A 22768-nucleotide genomic window follows, 5' to 3' on the forward strand; every position below is an offset into this window, starting at 1 on the left:
CTGTATCCAACTTACCCTTTTTAAGTAAAATTCTAGAAAAACTGGTTTTGAACCAAATCAACGACTTTTTAAACAGAAACAACATTTTAGAGAGACATCAGTCTGGTTTTAGGATGAACCACAGTACAGAGACAGCACTTTTAAAGATTTTAGATGACATCAGGTGGAACTTCGATAACAAGAAACTCACAGTCTTGGTTCTACTGGATCTAAGCGCCGCCTTTGATACAGTAGACCATCACATTTTATTAGACAGACTCAGACACCTGGTTGGCCTCTCTGGTACTGTTTTTAACTGGTTCCACTCTTATCTCACAGACCGATGTTTTTATATAAGTATGGATACTTGTTCCTCAGAAACCCATGAAGTTAGGTGTGGGGTTCCCCAAGGCCAATTCTTTTTAATCTTTACATGCTTCCTCTGGGAGATGTGATCAGGAGACATGGCATCAGTTTCCATAGCTACGCTGATGATACACAGCTGTACATTGCTGTGTCTCCTGATGACACAGGGCCAATGGATACCCTTTTTAACTGCATTTTAGATATCAAGGCATGGATGGAACGGAATTTCCTACAGCTCAACCAGGATAAAACAGAGGTTTTAGTTATAGGTCCTGAGGGCAAAACTACAAGATTTTAAACCAACACAATCAGTAAAAAACCTGGGCGTGATTTTTGACTCTGAGCTGACTTTTATCCCACACATCAAAAATATAACAAAAATAGGCTTTTATCACATTAAGAACATAGCCAGAGTCCCCCCGTTTCTCTCTCAGGCCAGCACAGAGGTGCTAATGCATGCTTTTATTTCCTGTCGCAAACCTCCAATTACTTCAAAATTCAGCCGCTTTTCAGACCAGAGGGCGGGCCCACGTTACACCCATTTTACAGTCGCTGCATTGGCTCCCTGTCTGCTTCAGGATCGATTTTAAGGTTCTTTTACTAGTTTTTAAATGTCTTAATGGCCTTGCGCCCTCCTACTTATCTGACCTGCTTTTACCATATCAACCCTCGCGGACCCTGAGATCCTCCGGCACAGGCCTTTTATCCATACCAAAAGCCAGATCTAAAACCCATGGTGAGGCGGTATTTAGCCACTATGCTCCACACCTGTGGAACAGCCTGCCGGAGAGCCTCAGGTTTTCAGAGACTGTTGATATTTTTAAAAGATGATTAAAGACACACCTTTTTAATCAGGCTTTTAAATGACCTTTAAATTCTTCTTACGTTCTTATCATTTATCTTGTGTTGATGCCTTTTATTTTGCTTTTTATATTCTGTAGTATTTTATCCTAATTAATATATTTTATTTATTATTTTATGTATTTTTCTTCCTTTAACTGTTTCATTTATTTTAGTTATCTTATATCATGCCTTTTTACTTTTAACTCAGTGTTTCCTCAGGGGGGTCCTCCGCACTGAGAGTTGTGTGTGGTCTGCTGCTGGAGGTGCTGGTCCCGGGTCCCTTCGACCCGGCTGGGCGGGGGGCTCCCCACCTTGGTGTGGGGGTCCACCTGTCTGTCGGAGTCGGGGGAGGGGCCTGGGTGCCGGCGCCCCCTGTGGTCATAGTCTGTGGCGACTCCTCACAGTGTGGACGGCCCCAAAGGTGGCGTTTTCCTCGATCCTCAGTGCCTTGCCATGTCTCGCTACTGTATGTGTGCGTGTGTGTGTGTGTGTGTGTGTGTGTGGGTGTGTGTGCGTGTGTGCATGTGCGTGTGTGTGTGTGGGTATGGTCGTGGGTGTGAATATGTACATATGGAGGGTGGGAGGGATGCGTTTTCTCTGTTTTTATGTTTTCCTTTATAATGTTTTTAACTGTTGTAAATCACTTTGTGTTGCATTTTATCCTGCATGAAAAGTGCTCTATAAATAAAGTTTGATTTGATTTGATTTGATACCCTTCATCTCAACAATCAGTGTAAATTATGCCATTCATAAAGCAATGTAAAATACCAGGAATACATACTGATACATATATCTGATTAGCTAACGCAGTGAGTACATACTGTAAATGTGCCAAGAGAATGATATATCATCCTTACAACTGCCTCATTGCCTTTCTGAGCCCAACTTGGAGCCACTCTCTTGACAGATGCTCACCTGCTCCAGTTGCTGGTGTGCTTTTATTGCATTTGCTTCCCTCTCTGAGTTTTCTTCTGCTTTTTTCAGGATATTCTGTGTAGAGAAACAAAGTCCAATAAAAACAACAAAAAATCTCTACAAAACACCTATTTATTACTACAACTTTGACACAAAATATATCAAGGTGAGCTTTGCCTGTACAGTATCTTTTTATATCTTTTAACTCCTGTTGCCAAACTCACTTGTACTAGCAGCTTGAGCCTAGTGATTCTCTGGAAAGGAAGGATTAGGAATGAGGTGAAGGACAGGCCCCTGACACATGGATGGTTCTCCAGTACAGCCATGGCCTCCCGAAATGGCTGGTTTCCCTCTCTGCACACAGTCATGTTAAGGCAACACAATGTTTACTTAATCATATAGCCCCATTACACACACATGCATGCATGCTCGCCCACAAACATACACAGAGACACAGACACAGACACACATTCATTTTTTCATTTCAATGCAGTGATGAGAGACAAAGAGAGAGAAAAGGACATTTAGAATAACCTGCAATATGTCATCCATGGAGAAAGATCACACTGGCTGCGTTGAGGATTCAGTGATTTAATTTTATTACTTAGGAATACTTATTATTTTAAGTATTCCTTAAGTGCTTACTTCATTTAAACAATAAGGCTGGTATATAATTTTCTTATTTGCAGCAAATCTCATCAAAGACCAAAACTAATAATGCATTAGTCCATCTCGCAGTACTTTGTTTTTTAAGACTAAGACGTCATAGTTTTTAGAAAACACTGGGACAAAATTCTGCATTTATTGGGGACTATTTTCAGCAGTGAATTAATAATTTTGTGCTCTTACGAGTATTGCCAGCAGTAGGACTGTGTATATGGGACTGAATCAAAATAACGTACATTGTGTTGATGGCAATGATGGAACATGATACCCGGTGCAATGGTGTGGCTGACTGATGTATTTACAAACATAGGAAACTTGATTTAGAAGTGCATTTTTTTTCTTACCAGTATGTAGAGTTAAAAAAAAGAATTTGAAGTTAAAACAGAAAATAACAGCTAAAAAAGTTTATTCTCACTTTCCTCATGAAAGTCCAGATGCCAGGGGCCACATGCATAAAACTCACGGTAGATTCATGGTTAAAACTCTGCTCTCCACATTCACAGAACTCAGTCTCTCACTTGAACCTGCCCCATCCTCTCTGGGAATCATATCACTGCTGACTGGTGTGCCCAGCACATATCACTTTTAATTATGCACTTCCCTTTATTTCTTAAATACTTCTATTTATCATGGTATTTTTCAGGGTGCAAATAACCGGTATGAAGGTAAGCATGTCTGCCAAAATCATAAATGAGTAACATGCTCGCAATGATGAAAAAGGCCAATGTCACGTCATTAAAGCTCAAAATATGCTAAACTGAATGGACTGCAAGGTCGAATGCAGACACTAGGCAGCTACTTTGGTGTTCTGCCACCTACGAAGAAACATCAAACTGAACCTGACCAGAAGAAAATACTTTTTTCTGACGAAACACATGCATTTCACAAAAGCTGAAAGAATTTCAATCATCCATTATGCAATAAACACAAAAAAAGTAAGAAGCGCACAAAGGTGGCACAAGTTATTGCTAACAATAGTCAAGCTGAAAAGTCCGGCCACCCACTTGCTAAATGGCCAAACAAGTTAAGTGAAGAACAATAGCAAACTCTGTGTCTGCTAGCATTTCATAAGGTTTATTGAAGTGACTAGGAGCGAAAGTTGCATATTGGCCTGAAGGGGGAACATGGATAATGCATGGGTATTGCACAAACTATCTAGTGGGGAGATAAGAGTAAAGTTGCAGTTTGCTGCTCTTTGATGCATCAAGGGACATCACAAAAACCACCTAGCAACTTGACAGAGACTCCACTGTGAAAAGCAAGCAGGAACACACTTGCAGTGTTCTCTGTGTATGACTTGGCCCAAATAGTAAATGCAAGCAATCAAGATTGTGACTCCAACATCAAGAAGGTGCTTAAATAGCCTCTTACACTGCCTTTGAGGAGTGCAGCATGTGAAAGGGGATTCTCACATCTCAACATAATAAAAACCATAGATCTCATCTGTAATATACTCTTGTTTTGTTCTCAACTTTTTTTACGTTCACAGCTGCACATGATTTGTCAACTACATGATGTGTGGTGGCTTCTGTGTGTACGCACTGAGCAGGGGGGGTTACAGACACAGCGTGTGCGCGCGCGCGCGCGCGCGCACACACACACACACACACAGCCGCGACATGAGAAAATGAGTGACTAAAATTTGCTAGTATGTTTTGTACATTAGTAATTAATTTTACACATAATTTTACATTATTTTGGTAACAAATTAATTTAAGCAGCAAAAAATCTGAGGAGCCACTGGGGAGCCGAAAGAGCCGGCTCTTGTATGAGAGCCGAGCCGTGAGAACCGGCTCTCTTCAAAGAGCCAGAATTCCCATGTTTGTGCATATGTTGTGCTGTGCTGCATATACAGTACTTTTTTAGCTGTGGATAGATAAAGTTCTTTGAACTGAATTCTTTTCAGTCATTGTATAAAGCTAAACAAACACCTGGTTGGTTCCAATTCATAAATCTCAGTCATTGTGGAAATGGCCGAACTTGCATGAGGCTCCTTTCCTTTCCTGCATAGATCAAAGTAGATATGCCTTGAATAACTTGTTTGCATGTCTATGCTTATGCCCACTCCACAAAAACTGTGTCATATTAGAGAGGTTATCCAACAATATCAGAACCAGTGTTTCCTCTACATTCATTTAGGAGTGGCGGACCGCCATTCCTAAATCCTAGCTGCCGCTCCTTCAATTTTTTTTTTTTTTTTTTTTCTATTTTTTTTATTGTCACAAATACACCACCGCTGCATGTCTCCAGCATCATAAATGACGATGGTTAGGTAAAAAATTGAGTCTACACTTGTAATCAGATGTGATGTGAGTGTAAATTATCTAACGTTAATGTTTTATGTAATCGTATAACACAAGTAACATTAGACAGAGAGGAGCAGTGGAATAAAGTGAAGGAGAGCAGAGTACAGCAGGGGGAGAGCCGAGTGAAGGAGCAAGAGAGCAAAGTGATGGTGCAGCCTCTAAGCCGTAGAGCTCTTCTATAAAAAACCCAGAAAGATTAATTCTTCTGGGCCTGGGTGCAAACTTTGCCACTGATTCTACAGCCCCATCAAGAAATTATTATTTATTGTTTTTATTTTTATCTATTTGTTACATTCAGCCTTTAAAAAGCAATTATCAACTGGCAATTCAATAAATAGGTTGTAAAAGTAAAATCTGCAGTCAAGTGCCATTTGTTTACACCGCCTCGGCTCCCCGGAGAGCCTCCCCCCGCAGCTGAAAAAAATCCTAGAGGAAACACTGAGAACAGTTGTCATTATACATGACTGCTACATGTGGCTGTGGCTATTTATAGAGCCTGTGCTGTTAATTCTTCACATGAGCCAGTAAATCATCATCGGCAGTGATATCTCCAACATTATTTATCAGAAAGATGATCAATGATTCATTTAGAGTGGCCATATTAAAACAGACTTTACAAAGTGCTTCACAATTCAGGATAACATTAAAAGATCATTGATTTGTGAATCAGTGAATGAATGGATCAATGGCAAGAATGTACACAAAAAGAGTAATGAAATTCATCACTCAATTATTTAAAATTAAGTCTAGAAATGTGCCTTTTATTGCCATTTTATAGAATGCTGTGTAGACTGCAAACATTATAAAACTAACTATTTCAGGTCAACCTCCTCAAATCATCTGCACTAATCTCTAATAAACTGTGCGTGCGTGCCTGGTCTAATGTATGTGTGAGGTGTGCACAATTCTTACTGCATAGTAAGAATTGTGCACACTTTTATAAATACCAGTTTATGTGTGGGAAATGAAAGATACATTGTTTTTTGACATACGCATAATTTACACATCTGGCCCCATGAAGGTATGTGAGTTTCATTTATATACAAATCAAGAAGGTGGAAGAATCAACAAGGCGTTAAGTATCTATGGCTATTTTTACTTTATCGTTAAACCTTTTTTAATCGGGTAAGTTCCACTGAGGTCAGAAAATCTCTTTGTCAAGGGAGTACTGGCCAAGATAGCAGCAATGCAAAAAAAAACTGACTGTGTTTCTGACTTGTGTATATATATTTATATTGTTATATTTTTTACTTTTTAATAATATTTTTTAGTAGACGTGTCACACGCCAACTTCACCAAATCAAATTCCTCATATGTGGAAAATCGTACTTGGCAATAAAATTTTTTCTGATTCTGATTCTGATATGGCACACAGTCAAGGTTACAGAGGAATCCAGCCTCAAACTGTAAATCTAAGCCTGATGAGCTTTTGACAACCTGAACCAAAAATGCCAAAAAATAAAAAATAATGAAGAGGGACACAAAGCATCTTCACCACATTCAACTTAATAAAGTGAAACATGTGTGCTGACAGAGTTAAGACTGTTAAAAACCTATTCATCACCTACACCAAACTGATTCAGCAACCCCATGAATGACAAAATAGACTCTGTATTTTACTGTGTGGGTACAATACTTTTATCAGAGAGAAAAAGAGAGGTTGATGGTTATATATCCTGCTCAAAGTTACAGCTGTAACATGCATGTCGGTGTTCTCTTAACACAAATTAGACTGCCAATAATGACTGTCAATCACATATCAAAGGTAATGCCAGCCTTATTTGAAACATTATTTTCCTATGAGGAAACCCTGCCAATCTGAACCCTGCCAGCATCTGAACAAGAAATTAAAGATGATAAAAGCGAACAAACAAACAACAACAAAAAAAAAAAAAAAAAAAAAAAAAAAAAGCATTTGCACAGCACCAGCAACAAATTCCTGATTTTGAGTTTCCAGTTACCGTAATTGTTAATTAACAACAATGCAAGTCTATAGTGGTGACTGTGGCAATACTTGGATGAATTAAATGTTGGTTTTAGTCTTTTGATGCAACTTTTTTGACCTAAGAAAAATTTAATAAATCACCAGCCTTATCCTTCAAAAGTACAAACTGTGATCCAACCACGAAGTCCTTCACCAAATATAAACTGGTATAAACTGGTCACAGGCCTTGTGATTTTCAGAACCCATTTCATATTTCATTTGTATCAACCAACAGGTCTTAGATGTTTTTCCAGTGGCTGGCCAAGGCCCCATTTATTATATGCCATTGAAGATACCTGCCATCTTAAGCATGTGGGAACATGACACTCTAACTCAGCTACGCGGTTGATGAAGAGGGATGCATTATATTCAAAGTCAACCCCACCCAACACATCACATTTGTCATTATCAAAAAGAAACCTGTTCTCTACTGAAAAGAGACAGACTGACAACATTCACAGTCATATGTATGAGGTAATTTATGTATGAGGGATGAGGCTTATTATTCTTTGTCATTTTAAGGATGTTTTTATCAAGCAGGCCATAATATTGTTCCAAGCAGAGGCCTTGTGTTATTTACTGCTTTCAAATGACAAAAAATACTGTCCAATCTAAAAATAATAATAATACTAATAATAAAATCACAATATATTTTGATAAACTGCCACAATTTGCTTCAACAAGAAATAGCTTTTTGACTCACATGCCGCCCCACAATTAACTACTAGTGTGGGGTGGCATAAGGCATAATCCACATTTTTTCAACAGATGTATTTATAAAATAGGGACTCACAAAATGCGTCTGTAGTTCTTCTCCTGGTACACCTGGTTAATGACGTATTTGATGAAGACATTGAAGTGTTCCACAGCATGGTAGCAAACAATGTCACACACATCAGAAATTACAATAGACTTCTCAATTCGATGCTCAAGATCCATCAGGAACCTGAAAATATTAAGAGACCATTATCCAGGAATGTGAAGCAAAAACGTATTTTCTGGAATTTTGCAGTTGAGATGTATGATCAGTCTTCCCATCACAACCCAATTTGTGTTAATGAAAACCATGTCCTACCTTTCACTGGCTTTCATGACTTCCTCAATGTTGGAGAACAGAAAATGCATGTCGGATTGGCTGAGAGTGTTGATTAAAACAGGGTTACGTAGGAAGTGAATCTCTAAAATTTCCAAACTTTTATAGTAGGATGCTTCCGAGGTAACAAGCTCAAACATGGCCTAGAGGAAAATAATAAGACCACATGAATATAGACTACCTACATCGAGTGAGCATATGATATGATGAAATTCTGATGAAGTGTGATGTCCTGCTGGCATAGTTGTCTAAGGCACATATAGTAAGTCTCACTGTTTTCATTTCATTGATATTCACTGAAAAACTACCAAATTACCAGATTTAAATGATGGATGTATTCAACAGTAGATGAGGAATGCTAACATGATAGTCCATTTGAGCATGGAAGTTCCCACCTGTGGGAACAGTATGTTTAATAAAATAATCAAATTTCAAAGGTCAATTTACCAGTTTAGACATTCAGCTACATTTCATGGTTTTCATTAGCTAAGTGGCTCACATGTCATCAGATGACCTACATGTGTGGAACTTAAGAAGTGGTTATATAAGTTGAAAACCGTCTCTGTTCAAATATGTTTTTTTTAAGACCCAACACCAGAAACACCAGGATATCAGTTGTCTCTTAACACCACACTAAACTACTCCCCCCGAATTCAGCATGACCACATGTTGTCATGTTCACACTTTGGTCACATGATGACAACTGAGACAGCTGTTTTCAGCTCAAGAGTAGCTCAAGTATGACATGGTTGACAGCTTAAAAAAGTGAACCTTCAAGCTTGGTTACTTTGTTATCCATACCGTATGTCAACCATACCATAACCATTTTTGAATTTCCCCTTGCGGGACGAATAAAGGAATATTGAATAAAGTTGAATCTAACATGTCTCTGAAACAGTTTAGACAAGCACAACAACATGAGGATTGGATATATCAAGAGAGCCTGGCCCCAGACAAGATGGCAGACGTCAACAATAAAGTGATATGTCAACCATATACAGAAAGTTGTGTTGCATCAAGTGGTAAACATTAGTTTGATGTCATTTTTTGAATGCACACCTATAAGAAAAATATCCCAGCATCCATAGAAGGAATTGACAAGCATGAAAGCACACTATTTGATGATTCGGACAATTTGGAACCAGTTCTCAACAGTTCCAGTTCTTGATTCACATTCCTAGATACACATGGAGCTTACAGGCGTGATTTATCCTATTATGTACACCACTATTTATTTATTTTTTTTTTTAAAGTGTTACCTAATATTAAGAGAACTACAACTCAAATGTTGAACCTCTGACGACCCAGGGAGTAAAGACTGCAGGATTTGGTCCTTCATCAGTGTATATGAACATCTCTGACTCAGTCTTCATCATCTGTCTTTTCTCTCTCAGTAATGATGGGACCTAGTTTGGCGGCTACATCTTCCAGAAGGTGAACAACGAGCTGGAGACAGCCGTCACTCTTCCTGGACAGTAACAACACTTGCTTCGTCTTGCTGCCAAATACAAGCTGGACAAGACACCTCTCTGTCTGTAAGTGCTCCAGCTGCTGAACTGATGTTAAGGCAAATTCACATAAAACTATTCTGCTGTTTTGTTTCATATCTTAGTATTTCCTCGTAGGTCCGATTGGAGTAGGCTGCACCCAGAGTAATCTACCAGAGGCTCCCATCCCATAGCTTTTCTATTCCATTTTATTGTTTTTGCCAGAAGCAAGCAGCTCAATGGGCAAAAACTGAATCAGCGAGTAGCAGTGAGTTGGTTTCAGGCTTCACGAATGTGCACAAAGTCACTTCAGCTGGTTTAATTTTGTTTAAACAAGGAGTTAGATCAATCACATACTTGTTTCATTATCACAAAGCCTACAGCATGTCAGTACTCAATGCCCCTCCATTTGTACCCTCTTCATCAGATTTCAACAAAACCCAGTGGGAATGTACAAGTGATAGCACATAATGTTTCCAATGAGTTTAATCAGGATTGCTCAAAGGCATCTTGACTTATGAGCAAATATGCGATTGGACCATGCCCACCTGCATCAATCACTTTGGCACTTCCGACTTGATTAATACTGGCCCCCGGAGCATGTACACCTAAACTGGTGAAATTCTGTCAACTGGGTTTTGAGGTACAAGTTTGATATTTATGGCTTGCCCCATAGGTTGGACTCAAATGACAGTGGGCCTATTCCCAGCCTCAGCCTGAAGATATATACCAAGATTTATGATGACAGGCCAAATTATTGATGAGTTATGGCCATTTTCAAGCGAAGTCCAACCCCTTTAGGTTGATGGTGGGCATGTTTTTTTTTTTCAATCTCGCTCATTTATAATACAAATATGTATTGCAGTCCTGTGATGCTGTATTCAAAATTTGATGTCTATAGAGTGTTTTCTTTGTCCCTTTTCCCTAGTATTATTTGTTGTCTGTCTGTTTCCCCTGTTTGTCTAGCTGGGTGTGCCTCTACACCCAGCCAGCTCCACCTCCTCAGGTGCACACCTGACGTGCATGATCCTGATTAAGGCACAGGTTAAAAGGGGAGAGCTCTCCCTTACCTGTTGCCAGTTTGTCCTGAATCCCTGGCGGTTTCCTTGTTCATGCAGTGTGAGTACTTAGTATTACCACCCCTCTCTTTGTGTGCCTAATTGTTAATGTTGGATTGTTATGGACTGCCACTCAAGTGTGCTTTTTGTTTCAGTGTCGTCCTGCCTCGTTAGAGTCTGCCTTGCCTCAAACCCATTTCATCGGCGCTCCCTTAGTTACATCTCCACTCTCTATTTGAGTCCATTTTTCTTTGTTCTTTTCCAATCCTTTTGAGTGCACTTTATGTTGTTTGTGTCCACTCCTTTTGAGTGCACTTTTAGTTGCTCATTTATGGTTAGAATAAATCAGAATTTTTGTTTTCTAAAATGGTCTGCATCCTTGGGTCAAACATAAAACCCAGTCAAAATCCAGCAAATTATTTTCATACTACTGTTTTTCAAGAAATTCAAAAAGCTGGAAATGGTGGACTCTTCCAGTCCAGGCTCAAAATGCTTCAGTAGACCTCTTCCAAATCACAGCCTGAAGATATGCACCAGCGTTTATGATGAAGACAAATCTTTAACATGTTATAAGATAAGATATTCCTTTATTAGTCTCACAGTGGGGATAATGGCCATTTTCCTGCGATGCCTGGCCCATTGTGAAGCGGGAAACACTTGGTTTCTAGTTATTTGGTCGGTTTTCATGTTTCTCGCTCATTCCAGCTCACAACAATTTGAGCTGTTGTGGCTAAAAACAAAAACACCACATCCAACAACTCACTGACACAGAGATTACACACAACAGGGTTCTGCCCCTTTTTTCTGTGTGTAAGATAATGGTCCGTCCTCATTTTGCATGTAATAGGTTATATTGGACTTTTGTTTGAACCCAGACAATAGAGGTGAGGAGACTAGAGTTAGAATAAAGAAGATAAAATATTGCAGTGAAAAAAAGGATGGGCAGGCAAGAGAGGAGCTAGTCAAGAAGAATGGCTGGAAGTGTGGGGACTGGGCTTTTGGTTGGTTTTGTTGAGTAGAGGGAAAGCTGGTGCTTAGTAGAGCAGACAGAAAAAGGAAATGAATGACAGAATGGGATGCAGCTGGGTGGCTCCAGCACAACTGTCACTCAGGTACTGTTTACACTTGGCATTAACGTGCGTCCTGGGTGATTGTATCACAGGTGGTGGAGTATAAATGACCACCAATACGCATTGTGATCTGATCACTCAAACCACTTGTTGAGGTTGTCTGGGATGCATATGACCACATACCATTTGCTAAATGCTAATGCTAATGCATCCTCGACAAGGATGTAACAGGAACATACCTCATCAACTCTGAGTATCATGCAACATATTCAATTGATAATAATAATAAATCTGACAATTTGTATAGTACTTTCTGCACAAGACATGTTGCTCAAGTGCTTTAAAACAAATAAATCACAAATAGTGAACAATGTAGCTTGATCCTAACCCAGCACTTCTTTTTGTTTTAGGGGCAAGTAGTAGGCTTTCAGTCTTATTCTCATTTAACTTCAAGACATTATTGCTCATTGATTGTCAAAGATAATAATAGAGTCTATAGCTGCAGCATTATTTGGTTAAGCGCAGATGTACAGTTGTGTCATCTGCATAGCTATGGAAACATACATTGTGTTCTGACCAATGGTAACATACAGTATTGTTAAACATTCACTGACTCCTCTCTGATTGTCCACATGGCCACAATGTCTTTCTCTCACACACTTATCAGCTCACATACACACAAGTGCACATGCTGCACATATTGCTATATTTTGTACTCTTATTTTTAGTAGATGTGTCATACACCAACTTCACCACAACAAATTCCTCGTATGTGTAAAATCGTACGTGGCAATAAAGCTTTTTCTGATTTCTGACTTTTCTCTGCACCACTGCACCACTTTGCTATTTTCCAACAATATTTACATTTAGCTTTGTTTTTATCCATATTGTGTGACTGAAGCTTGAGTGTGCCCACATGACCAACATGACATTGCTCTCTGTTTTAGTTGCACGCCAGAGCCACAGATAAGAGAACAACTCAAATTCATTATGCACGTCGTTATAGTATAGCTGTAGGTATGTTAACTGTGCCTAACAAATGACTGCTATGGTTTGAGCCTTACTTATTTCCAACTACATGACAAAGAAGAAGAACCACTTTCGCCCATTGTGACTGTAATTTCCCGTATATAGATGACGATTGTGGTTGATGTCTGCCAACTTGTCTGCACCCATGTCCTTCTCTGATTTATTGCATGGCTCTTCTATTAGACTGTCATAGTTTTAGCTATGTGAATTACTGACAGCTGAGTGTATGTCAATCCTGTGATCCAAAATTACATATCCATATTGCCAGTCCACTCATACTATCTCTGTGTTTACTCACTGCACTATCCCCCTATCTGGTACAACTTAAATGATTTCTTTAAAAGTAACTAGTGAGACCTTTCTGGTAATGCTTACCTCTTCAATATTCTATAACTGATGTTTGTATCTATCCACATTACACGCTCACAAAACTCCTTACCTCTTGCATTATAACTTCTTTCTGTGGTAACTGGGTGAGCAGGCCACTGGCCTGCACAGCTTCCAGATTCTGCCACAAACTCAGTGAGTGAGCACTGTTCCTCAGTTGTAGCTGTATTACTGGAGGGGACGTGACACTGGATCCTGCCACTACAGTCCCTCCCATGACTTCGTGAGAAAGGTTCTCGCGCTGCCGCCGTTGTTCAATCTCCTGCTGCTTGGAAGTATCCCGGTATTCCTGGTACAGGAAGGCTGGAGAATCAAAACAAAATAGGAGCACATGTGGAAATTCTTTTTGTTTTTTGCAAAGGTCTGGATTACAACAATGCCTAAGTGACATTTGTAAGACATAATTAGTTTTAGAGCGGCCCTTCCACACACCTGGACTAGCTTCTTTTCCCCTAGCCCGTGTAATTGCAATGATCTTGTGTTTCATCAGTTGGAATATGTTGCCTTCTACAAATGGATATCTGCTCTTTCTCATCACCTTGCACATTTCTGCATTTACTACATCAGTTCTCCTGCACTGAGCCAGGATCAGATAGTAATCTTACTCTTAAAACTGCTAAAAGTCATGGTGACTGCTCTGGAAGAAAATGAGAGACTTTCTAACACAGCAGTCTGACAAACCACAGCATTTTACATTTGTTAGATCAGTTTTCCCAGACAACACCAGGATCAGCTACTAATCTTACTGTCACTGACAAAAGTCATGGTGACTGCTCAGAATGTTGATGATAATTGTGTTTTTTTTTTATTATGTGTTCATAGCAATATGATATAATAACATTTTTTCTGAGTGGCCATTCAAAATATGTGATAATACAATATTTCTTTATCTAAATCAAAGAGAAGCCACAGTGGAGACTTATTTGGTTAGTTACGCTGTTACTCAGTTCAATTTTCCTGATTGTTCATATTAATATTATCAATGAAATATATATCACATATTGTGTTGTTGTTCACATTTATGAAATAGTTTGTAGATCCATGCTTTTGCACTTTATCACTGTAGAAACACCAAGCTAATTTAAGCTAATTGAACTATTTGTAAGTACAGTGTTCATCCAGCTTTGAGAAATTTCTAGGTGGCTGTTTGCATCAATCAGGACAGTGTTTTTTTTACTCATATTCACTATAGTGAGCAATAGCAACCAGAACCTAAGAAACAAAACTGGAAATGGAACAACCATAAAAGGGGCAAGCTGCATACGGTCAATAACGCTGCCCACATTGCATTTGAGGTAGCAGAATAGGTTTGACATTAGACATACCTGCAATTTAATATTTCCTTACCATTGTGTATGGCAACAAGTGATTTGTGACTGGTATGTTTGGTTAAGTTTATCAACTAAAACCAAAGTTTGCTGAGAAGAGCAGATGCTCTTTTCAGGGAGCATTGGCTATGTGTATATTAAGAGGGAAGATGACTTTGAACAACAGAGGCTTGTTGCATAATCTCCCTCATATACTGCAGATTACTTTGGTGGGCGTAGAACTGGACTGAGAATTACATAAGAGAGAGTGAAACAAGCACACACAGCCAAAGAAATGCACAAAGAGAGAAACAGTACCTGTACATATATTTGACTCATGGGGTCCAATCTAATGTACTAAACCCAACACAATTTCAGAAATTGTTAGATAAATCCTTTGTTGCAAACTGTACCTTCAATGGACAATAGGTGGGGCGACCTCAAACTCTAAAGCACTGAAAGTATAATGTTGTTCTTTTTTTCAGAAAAAAGTATAAATAAGAATATAATAAATGTAAATTCTACAGATTCTTCACCAGGTTAAGAAGCATCCGAAACATTAAATGAAGAGCAGAGATTGTAGTTGACAAATTCCTAGCCATTGCCATTACAAGAGTTGTGGATCAGTGCCATACTATAACATCTATGAAAAGGTTAATTATTTTAAGGAGGCAATTAGTGATACACTGAGTTTGCATTAAAAGTTGGAGCAGGTACATCAGTTTTCTGTTTAGTCAGTTTCACTTCATCATGTAGGCAGACAATGTTGTTGCATTTTTTATAAGTGTATCTACTCTTGTTGCTTGAGTAAATTTTGAATAACCCCTGCAAATAACCATTATCCTGTGTACACTCTGGATAAAGTGTACATAGACTACTTACCACAGTAAGTCAACATATACAGTATTAGCTTAGAGAGACACTCAGCCTTGATGAAAGAGTCAGAGATATGCAGTAATTTACAACTCAGTGGCAGTGCTGAAGCCTCATCTAGTCTATCATTGGGTTAATAAATTGTTACTTAGAAAACTGTATTTGATGCATATGTGAATTTGTTTTACTAATGCTGTCTTAGTCATACAATATATTCACAAATAGGAGATGATTTTGTAGCAGCAGCTCTGGAGGTGGAAAAAGTGGGTGGAATATATAAGCTACCCTCACCCTGTAACAAGTCTTTCCTCACCAATATCTTTGATGATGCTGAGGCTGTGGTAGATTGTCTGGGAGCCATCTCCATTGCTCAGCAACCTGAAAAGAAAGATAAAGTAAAAGACGTTTGGGCAGGCAGGCAGGCAGGCAGGCAGGCAGGCAGGCAGATGAATTTATTCATTTTATGCTTAATTTTACTATTCAAAACTGATGCAGCAGTGCTGTTTGTGCATTTAATCACACAGACATACAATGATGAATTCTCTATGCCATCTTCTTCATCAAACCCAGCAAAATTGACCCAAGCAAGGGAATTATTCTTTGCATGATTTTATGTAAATAAAAAAAATATATCATTTACTACTAATATTTACTGTGGGCCGAAACTCTCAGTTTAAGCGTCGTAAAACTAATCATTTTTCATTTCTATCCTTTATACCTCTGTTTCCCATGTAGTTTGGACTGACCTGAAGTTGGTGTTTTCCCAGTCTGCTCCACCAGAACTCGGTTGTTGTGAGCTTGTGGTTTTCCCTCTGGTCTCCTGTACAGTGCAAGCTGCAGCTGTTTGCTCAGACAGCATTTTTATGTCTCTGCTATGAATGCTGTGACTCCGGTAAGTGATCATGTCAGCTGTAAAATCTCTATGCTGGCTGCCAGAGGCAGCGGATATGTCCACACACTTCCCTCCTCCCACTCCTCCTCTTGTCCTATCTGCAGCATCCCTGTTGTACAGAGCGTGCGTGCTGCTGGCCTCACCATTGCTTGGCAACACAGATCTGGAATGATGGAGTTGTGGTGAAAGCTGGGGGCTACATTTGACAGCAAAAAGACACTTTATAATCACATGTACAGTCTTTATCTTTACCTAGGATGTGAAATTATTCAAATTGCTGAAAGGCATATTCTCTCAGGATAATAAGGCCATATGTTGTGTGAGTGTTCCCTAGCCTATGTAATAATATTCTTTGAACAATCATATGTTTAACAAAGTGGTGAATCTTGCCCCAGTCTTGCTTGTGTACAACTGAGCCTTTCCTGAAGATGTCCCTTTCATGCCCATTTGTGATACTATCACCACTTACCAATTAACCTGTTTACCTTTGGAATGTTTTTTGACTCAGACTCTTCCTCTTTTTCACAGATGGATACCCTTAATATTTAGACAAGAGTATACACAGTGAATCCAAGGGTATACACAGTGAATTCTAAAATCACCACTAGGCAACCACATGTTTTAAAACATGAGTGCAACAAGGACAGGGTTAAATAATTCCTACATTAAGTAAGTGACTACAGTTAGGTGGTCAGAATCATATGATTGAAAGTGCTGCAATGTTGTGAACATTGTTGCATTATATAAATGAAAACACAAAGGCATATACATTCACCACTTAGTTTATTTATGTATTACTTGAAATATATGTACACATCATGTTGTGGTCTCGATTTTGTGCACTGTTTTGTCTCTTGCCCTGCCTGTGTTTGTCCTCCTCCCTCTGTTTTCTCCCTTCCCCTCTCGCTCTCCCTCTCTGCAGCACTGGAGTGTGGAAGGAGGCGGGGTCGATCTCCTGGCCACTTTGGAGACACACCTGAGCGGCATCAGCTCATCAGCCGCTGGCTACTTCAATCAGCTCTTCCACCTGCTCAGTGCCGGAAGATTTCCTTGGTCTGCTCACATGTGTCACACCACGCTGCCTGCCTTGCTAAGATATTGAGGTGTGATCACCGAACAATCAAACGTTTTGTTGCAAATAGTCAACAGGGTCGCAAGAAAAAAAGACGCAAATTAACTGCTAAAGACTTGAGAAGAATTCAATCTGCATTTACCCATTCATGCACATATTCATATGGCAGTTCAGGCCACTGCTCAAGGCAGCGTTATCCACCGCCGCCCTAAAATACAATCAGAATCAGAATCAGAATCAGAATCAGAAAAAGCTTTATAGCCAAGTACAATTTTACACATACAAGGAATTTGTTTTGGTGATGTTGATGCATGACAAATCTTCTAAAAATAAACTATTAAAAAGTAAAAAATATAACAATATAAATGTATATATACACAGTTTGTTTTTTCAGAATAAAAAGAGCAGTACAGCTGGCAGTAATACAGTACGAAAAATTAAATGTTCACAAATGTGCAAATGAGAACAAGGAAAATCCAAGCTGAGCGTTAATGTAACGCATGGAGTTATGGGAATGTCAGTGTGACAAAATGAGGCAGAGGTGGAGTGTGAAGAGTGTCGGGGGGGTTCCGGGCCTTGTTGATAAGGCTGACAGCAGACAGGAAAAAACTGTTCTTGTGGCGTGAGGTTTTGGTCCTGATGGACCGCAGCCTCCTGCCAGAGGGGAGTGTCTCGAAGAGTTTGTGTCCAGGGTGGAAGGGATCAGCCACAATCTTTCCTGCACGCCTCAGGGTCCTGGAGGTGTACAGGTCCTGAAGAGATGGGAGATTGCAGTCAATCACCTTCTCTGCAGACCGAATGACACGCTGCAGTCTGCCCTTGTCCTTGGAGGTGGCAGCAGCGTACCAGAGGGTGATGGAGGAGGTGAAGATGGACTCAATGATGGCTGTGTAGAAGTGCGCCATCATTTTGGCAGATTGAATTTCTTCAGCTGCCGTAGGAAGTACATCCTCTGCTGTGCTTCCTGTCTGACAGGAAACAGTGCGTGAAGCTGGGGAAACACGTCTCTGACTCAAAGGCCATCTTTAACTGTCTGAGTTTGGCTGTGAACCAGGGTTTGTCATTGTTGTAACTCACCCTGGTGCGTGAAGGAACACAGCAGTCCTCACAGAAGCTGATGTAGGACGTCACAGCCTCCGTGTACTCATCCAGACTGTTGGTAGCAGTCATGAACACAACCCAGTCAGTGGAGTCCAAACACACCTGGAGATCCTCCACAGCCTCACTGGTATACTTCCTTAATGTCCTCGCTACAGGTTTACAGAGCTTTAGTTCCTGCCTGTACACAGGAGTGAGGTGGACAGCACTGGGGACGGTGTGATAAGCATCCCTGACTGTGATATAACAGTGATCCAGAACATTCTAAAATGTTAATAATAAACTGTCTGTATTTAGGGAGCTTGTGATTGAAGTTACCTTTGTTAAAGTCACCAAGGACAATAACTAAAGAGTCCGGGTTGGTCCGCTCCACACAAGTATCTGGTCAGCGAGCATGAACTGTGTGTCCTGCACGTTGGCCTGCGGCAGGATGTAAATACCGACCAGAATGAATGAAGCAAACTCACGGGGTGAATAAAAAGGCTTACAGTTAATAAAAGATTCCAGGTCAGGAGAACAGTACTGCTGGATCACTGTCACGTCGTTGCACCAACCACTGTTGATGTAGAAACAGATTCCTCCACCTTTAGTTTTGCCGAAAAGTTCAGTGTGTCTGTGCGCACAGTGGAGTTGGAAGCCTGCCAGCTCCAGTGCAGAGTCCAGTATTAATCCACACAGCTAGGTCTCCGTGAAGCACAAAACCGCAGATGAAGTCCCTGTTTTTACCCAACAGCTGTTGCAATTCCTCCAGTTTGTTGGGCGGTGAATGCACCTTAGAGAGAAATATTCCCGGTAACGCTGCGCGTAGCCCGCGCTGGCGAAGACGCACAAGAGCACTGGCCCGTTTTCCTCTCCTCCGGCGTTTCGCTGCGTGACCAAAGGTGAGCGCACCTTTGACCAGGATGTCCAAAATTTCCAATGTTGGGAGCAGAAAATTAGGAAATAAATCCTCTGGTGTTGTTACCCTGATGTTCATGAGCTCTTCTCTGGTGAAAGAGCTTTAGAATCAGAGGGACAATCCCCTTTATTTGTCACACAGTTACATCCACATGCCACACACACGCCATGCACTGGTGAAATTTGTCCTCCGCCTTTAACCCATCCTGGTCATCCTTCCTCTGCGGCAGACCAGGAGCGGTGGGCTGCCATCTGACCAGTGCCCGGGGACCCAGTTCTTTTTGTCACCATTGGTCAGGTGGTGATCTTCTTGCATGTTTTTAGTGGGGGTATTTTTTTTCCTCAGGGTACCGTCGCAAAAAACAGAGTTAAAACACAAAACAAAACAAAACAACAGGCACCAACATACCGAGGCAGCTGTCTGCAGTGCCATCAAGCAAGGTGTTTGTTGCTCAGAGACATGGCCCAGGTAAGGAAGGCTGAAACACGACCACCACTGAACAGGACCCATAGGTTGAAACGTTAAGGCTGGGCCAAGAGATATCTGAAGGCAGATTTTTCAAAGGTTTTATGGACAGATGAAATGAGTTTCTTGGTGGGCCACATGGATGGGCCCATGGCTGGTTACTAATGGGCACAGAGCTCCACTTCAAGTCAGACACCAGCAGGGTGGAGGTGTGGTACTGGTAAGGGCTGCTATTATTAAGGATGAGCTAGTTGGACCTTTTCAGGTTGAAGATGGACTTAAAATCAATCTCCCAAACATACTGCCAGTTTTTAGAAGATACTTTCTTCAACAAGTGGTACAGGAAAACATCTACATCATTCATGAAGGCCATGATTTTTATGCAAGACAATGCTTCATGACATGCATTTTCCACTGCCTGGCTAACCAGCAAAGGCCTTAAAAATGACATTATAATGACGTGGCCCCCTTCCTCACCTGACCTAATCCCTGTTGAGAACTTGTGGGCCCTCCTAAACATGAGATTTACAGTGAGGAAAGGCAATACATGTCTTTGAACAGCATTTTGGAGGCTGTGGTTGCTGCTGCAAGAAAAGGTGATCATTGGCAGATCAAGAAAACTAACAGACTCCATGGATGGAAGGCTCATGACAGTTATTGAAAAGAAGGGTGGCTATATTGGTCACTGAATATTTGTTGAAATGTCAGCAGTGTTACTTGTAAAGTTTTTTATTCATTATTCTTACTCTAATAAATGAAAACAAACAAGTGAGATGGGAAATTTTTCGTTTTTCATTTAGTTGCGTGATAATTCTGCACATTAATAGTTGCCTAATAGTTTTGCACACATAGATATTCTCCTGAGAAAGCCAAAACTCACTTTTCCTTTGTTAAATACTCAGGTTTGAGGTTTATTAACATTTTGGATTGACTGAGAGCACAGTATTTGTTCAAAAATAAAATGAATCCTCAGGAATACAACTTGCCTAATATTTGTACATGCAGTGTATGCCAAAGTATCCTTGAGCAAGACACTGAATCCCAAATTGCTGTGTCCCCATTTGCTGTGTCATCAGTGTGTGACTGTAGTGGCTTACACATTATCTGCAGTGAATGAATGTGGGTAAATGGGTGAATGCTGACTTGTAAAAGCACTTTGACGTGTTGTTAAGACTAGAAAAGCGCTATGTAAATACAGACCACTTGTCCATTTTTCTTGGAATAGTTTTGCCATCATGCACTGGCATGATATCAGCTCCTACGTCTGTGGTGCAATCAGGGACCACAATTTGCTATCGTTAAAAAAAGTAATTGCTTCGAGAGGCTGCTCTTGGCCCACCTCAAATGCTGACTTCCTCCCACACTGGACCTCTATCAGTTTGCCTACAGACCGGACCGGGACAAACACGTCAACAGAGGATGCCATCTCCATGGCACTGCACTCCACCTTGACGCACTTGGACAACAACAATACCTATGTGAGAATGCTGTTCATTGACTTCAGCTCAGCATTCAACACTGTCATCCCCTCCAAGCTGGTAAACAAACTGAGTGACCTCTGCATCAGCACCTCCCTCTGCAACTGGAACCTGTACTTCCTGACCAACAGACCCCATTCTGTTAGGTTAGACAACCACACCTCCGCCACCCTGACCCTGAACAGCAGCGTCCCACAGGGTTGTTGGCTGAGCCTTCTTCTCTACTTCCTCTTCACTTCACTCTGTGTGCCTGTACATGGCTCCAACTCCATCATCACATTCGCAGACGACACTATGGTGATAGGCCTGATTAACAACAACAACAGCCTACAGGGATGCGGTTCAGTAGATGGCGATGTGGTGCATCGACAACAACCTGACCCTCAACACCAAGAAGACCAAGGAGCTCATGGTGGACTACAAGAAAACTAAAGGCTGCAGTCACACCCCCATTCATATCGACAGGGCTGAGACCACCCAGTACATCACCTGTGCGTGCATCAACACCTCCCTGATGGTATTGCATGATGGATAGAAGTATCTGCCTGTATTTCTCAGCATTGAGTACACCATTAATCCTGACCAAATCTCCAACTCGATTTGCAGAAATGCAGCCCCAAACTTGCAAGGACCCTCCACCATGCTTCACTGTTGCCTGCAGACACTCATTATTGCACCGCTCTCCAGACCTTCAGCAAGCAAACTGCCTTTTGCTACAGCCAAATATTTCAAAATACAAACTCATCAGCCCAGAGCACCTGCTGCCTTTTTCTGCCCCCCAGTTCCTATGATTTCGTACACAGTTGAGCCACTTGGCCTTGTTTCCGTGTCGGACGTATGGCTTTTTGGCTTCTACTCATCCATGAAGATTACTTATGGCCAGACCTTTCTAGACAGTGGTGTACCTGGGTCCCATTGGTTTCTGCCAGTTCTGAGCTGATGGCACTGCTAGACATGTTCCAATGGCAAATAAGCTTGATGTGTTTATCATCTGCTGCACTAAGTTTCCTTCACCGACCACTGTGTCTACGATCCTCAACATTGCCTGTTTCTTTGCTCTTCAAAAGAGCTTGAACAGCACATCTTGTGACATGAAACTGTCTTCCACAACCTCACCTTGGAAGCAGAGTTTGGCTGTTCCTCACCCAGTTTTCAGCCTCCTACACAGCTGTTTCTGTTTCAGTTAATGACTGTGTTGCAACTTACATGTGAAATTGATGATCATTAGCACCTGTTTGGTATAATTGGTTAAACATACACCTGACTATAATCCTACAAAATCCCTGACTTCGTGCAAGTGTAACTACAAGAATTGATGCTGGTTTGAAGGCAAAGGGTAGTAACTCCAAATATTGATTTGATTTAGATTTTTTGCATTTTGCATTTATATTTTTGAAAGCATTTTTAGTTTACAGCATTTTTTCACACCTCCCTTTTGCACAGTACTGTATATTCAGACTTTCCATTTCTATTTTCATATTTATATTGTGACAGTACTACTA

At 40.6% G+C, this 22768-nt stretch overlaps 1 protein-coding gene across 2 annotated transcripts in view; it reads right to left on the reverse strand.

Annotated features, from left to right (window-relative positions):
• The window catches only part of ngef (neuronal guanine nucleotide exchange factor), a 47170-nt gene that overhangs the window by 18137 nt on the left and 6265 nt on the right, over positions 1 to 22768 (reverse strand). Inside the window, exons 3-9 of one of the 2 annotated variants that reach the window (XM_076735875.1) lie at positions 16110 to 16451; positions 15677 to 15741; positions 13236 to 13486; positions 8135 to 8295; positions 7853 to 8005; positions 2328 to 2457; positions 2104 to 2178 (exon numbers count right to left, since the gene is read on the reverse strand). In XM_076735875.1, the coding sequence (XP_076591990.1) occupies positions 2104 to 2178; positions 2328 to 2457; positions 7853 to 8005; positions 8135 to 8295; positions 13236 to 13486; positions 15677 to 15741; positions 16110 to 16451 (1177 nt within the window). The remainder of the gene's footprint in view (positions 1 to 2103; positions 2179 to 2327; positions 2458 to 7852; positions 8006 to 8134; positions 8296 to 13235; positions 13487 to 15676; positions 15742 to 16109; positions 16452 to 22768) is intronic. The other variant, XM_076735877.1, reaches the window with a different exon arrangement.

This window comes from Chaetodon auriga, chromosome 7 (genome assembly GCF_051107435.1).
Source record: "Chaetodon auriga isolate fChaAug3 chromosome 7, fChaAug3.hap1, whole genome shotgun sequence".
Lineage (NCBI taxonomy): Eukaryota > Metazoa > Chordata > Actinopteri > Chaetodontiformes > Chaetodontidae > Chaetodon > Chaetodon auriga.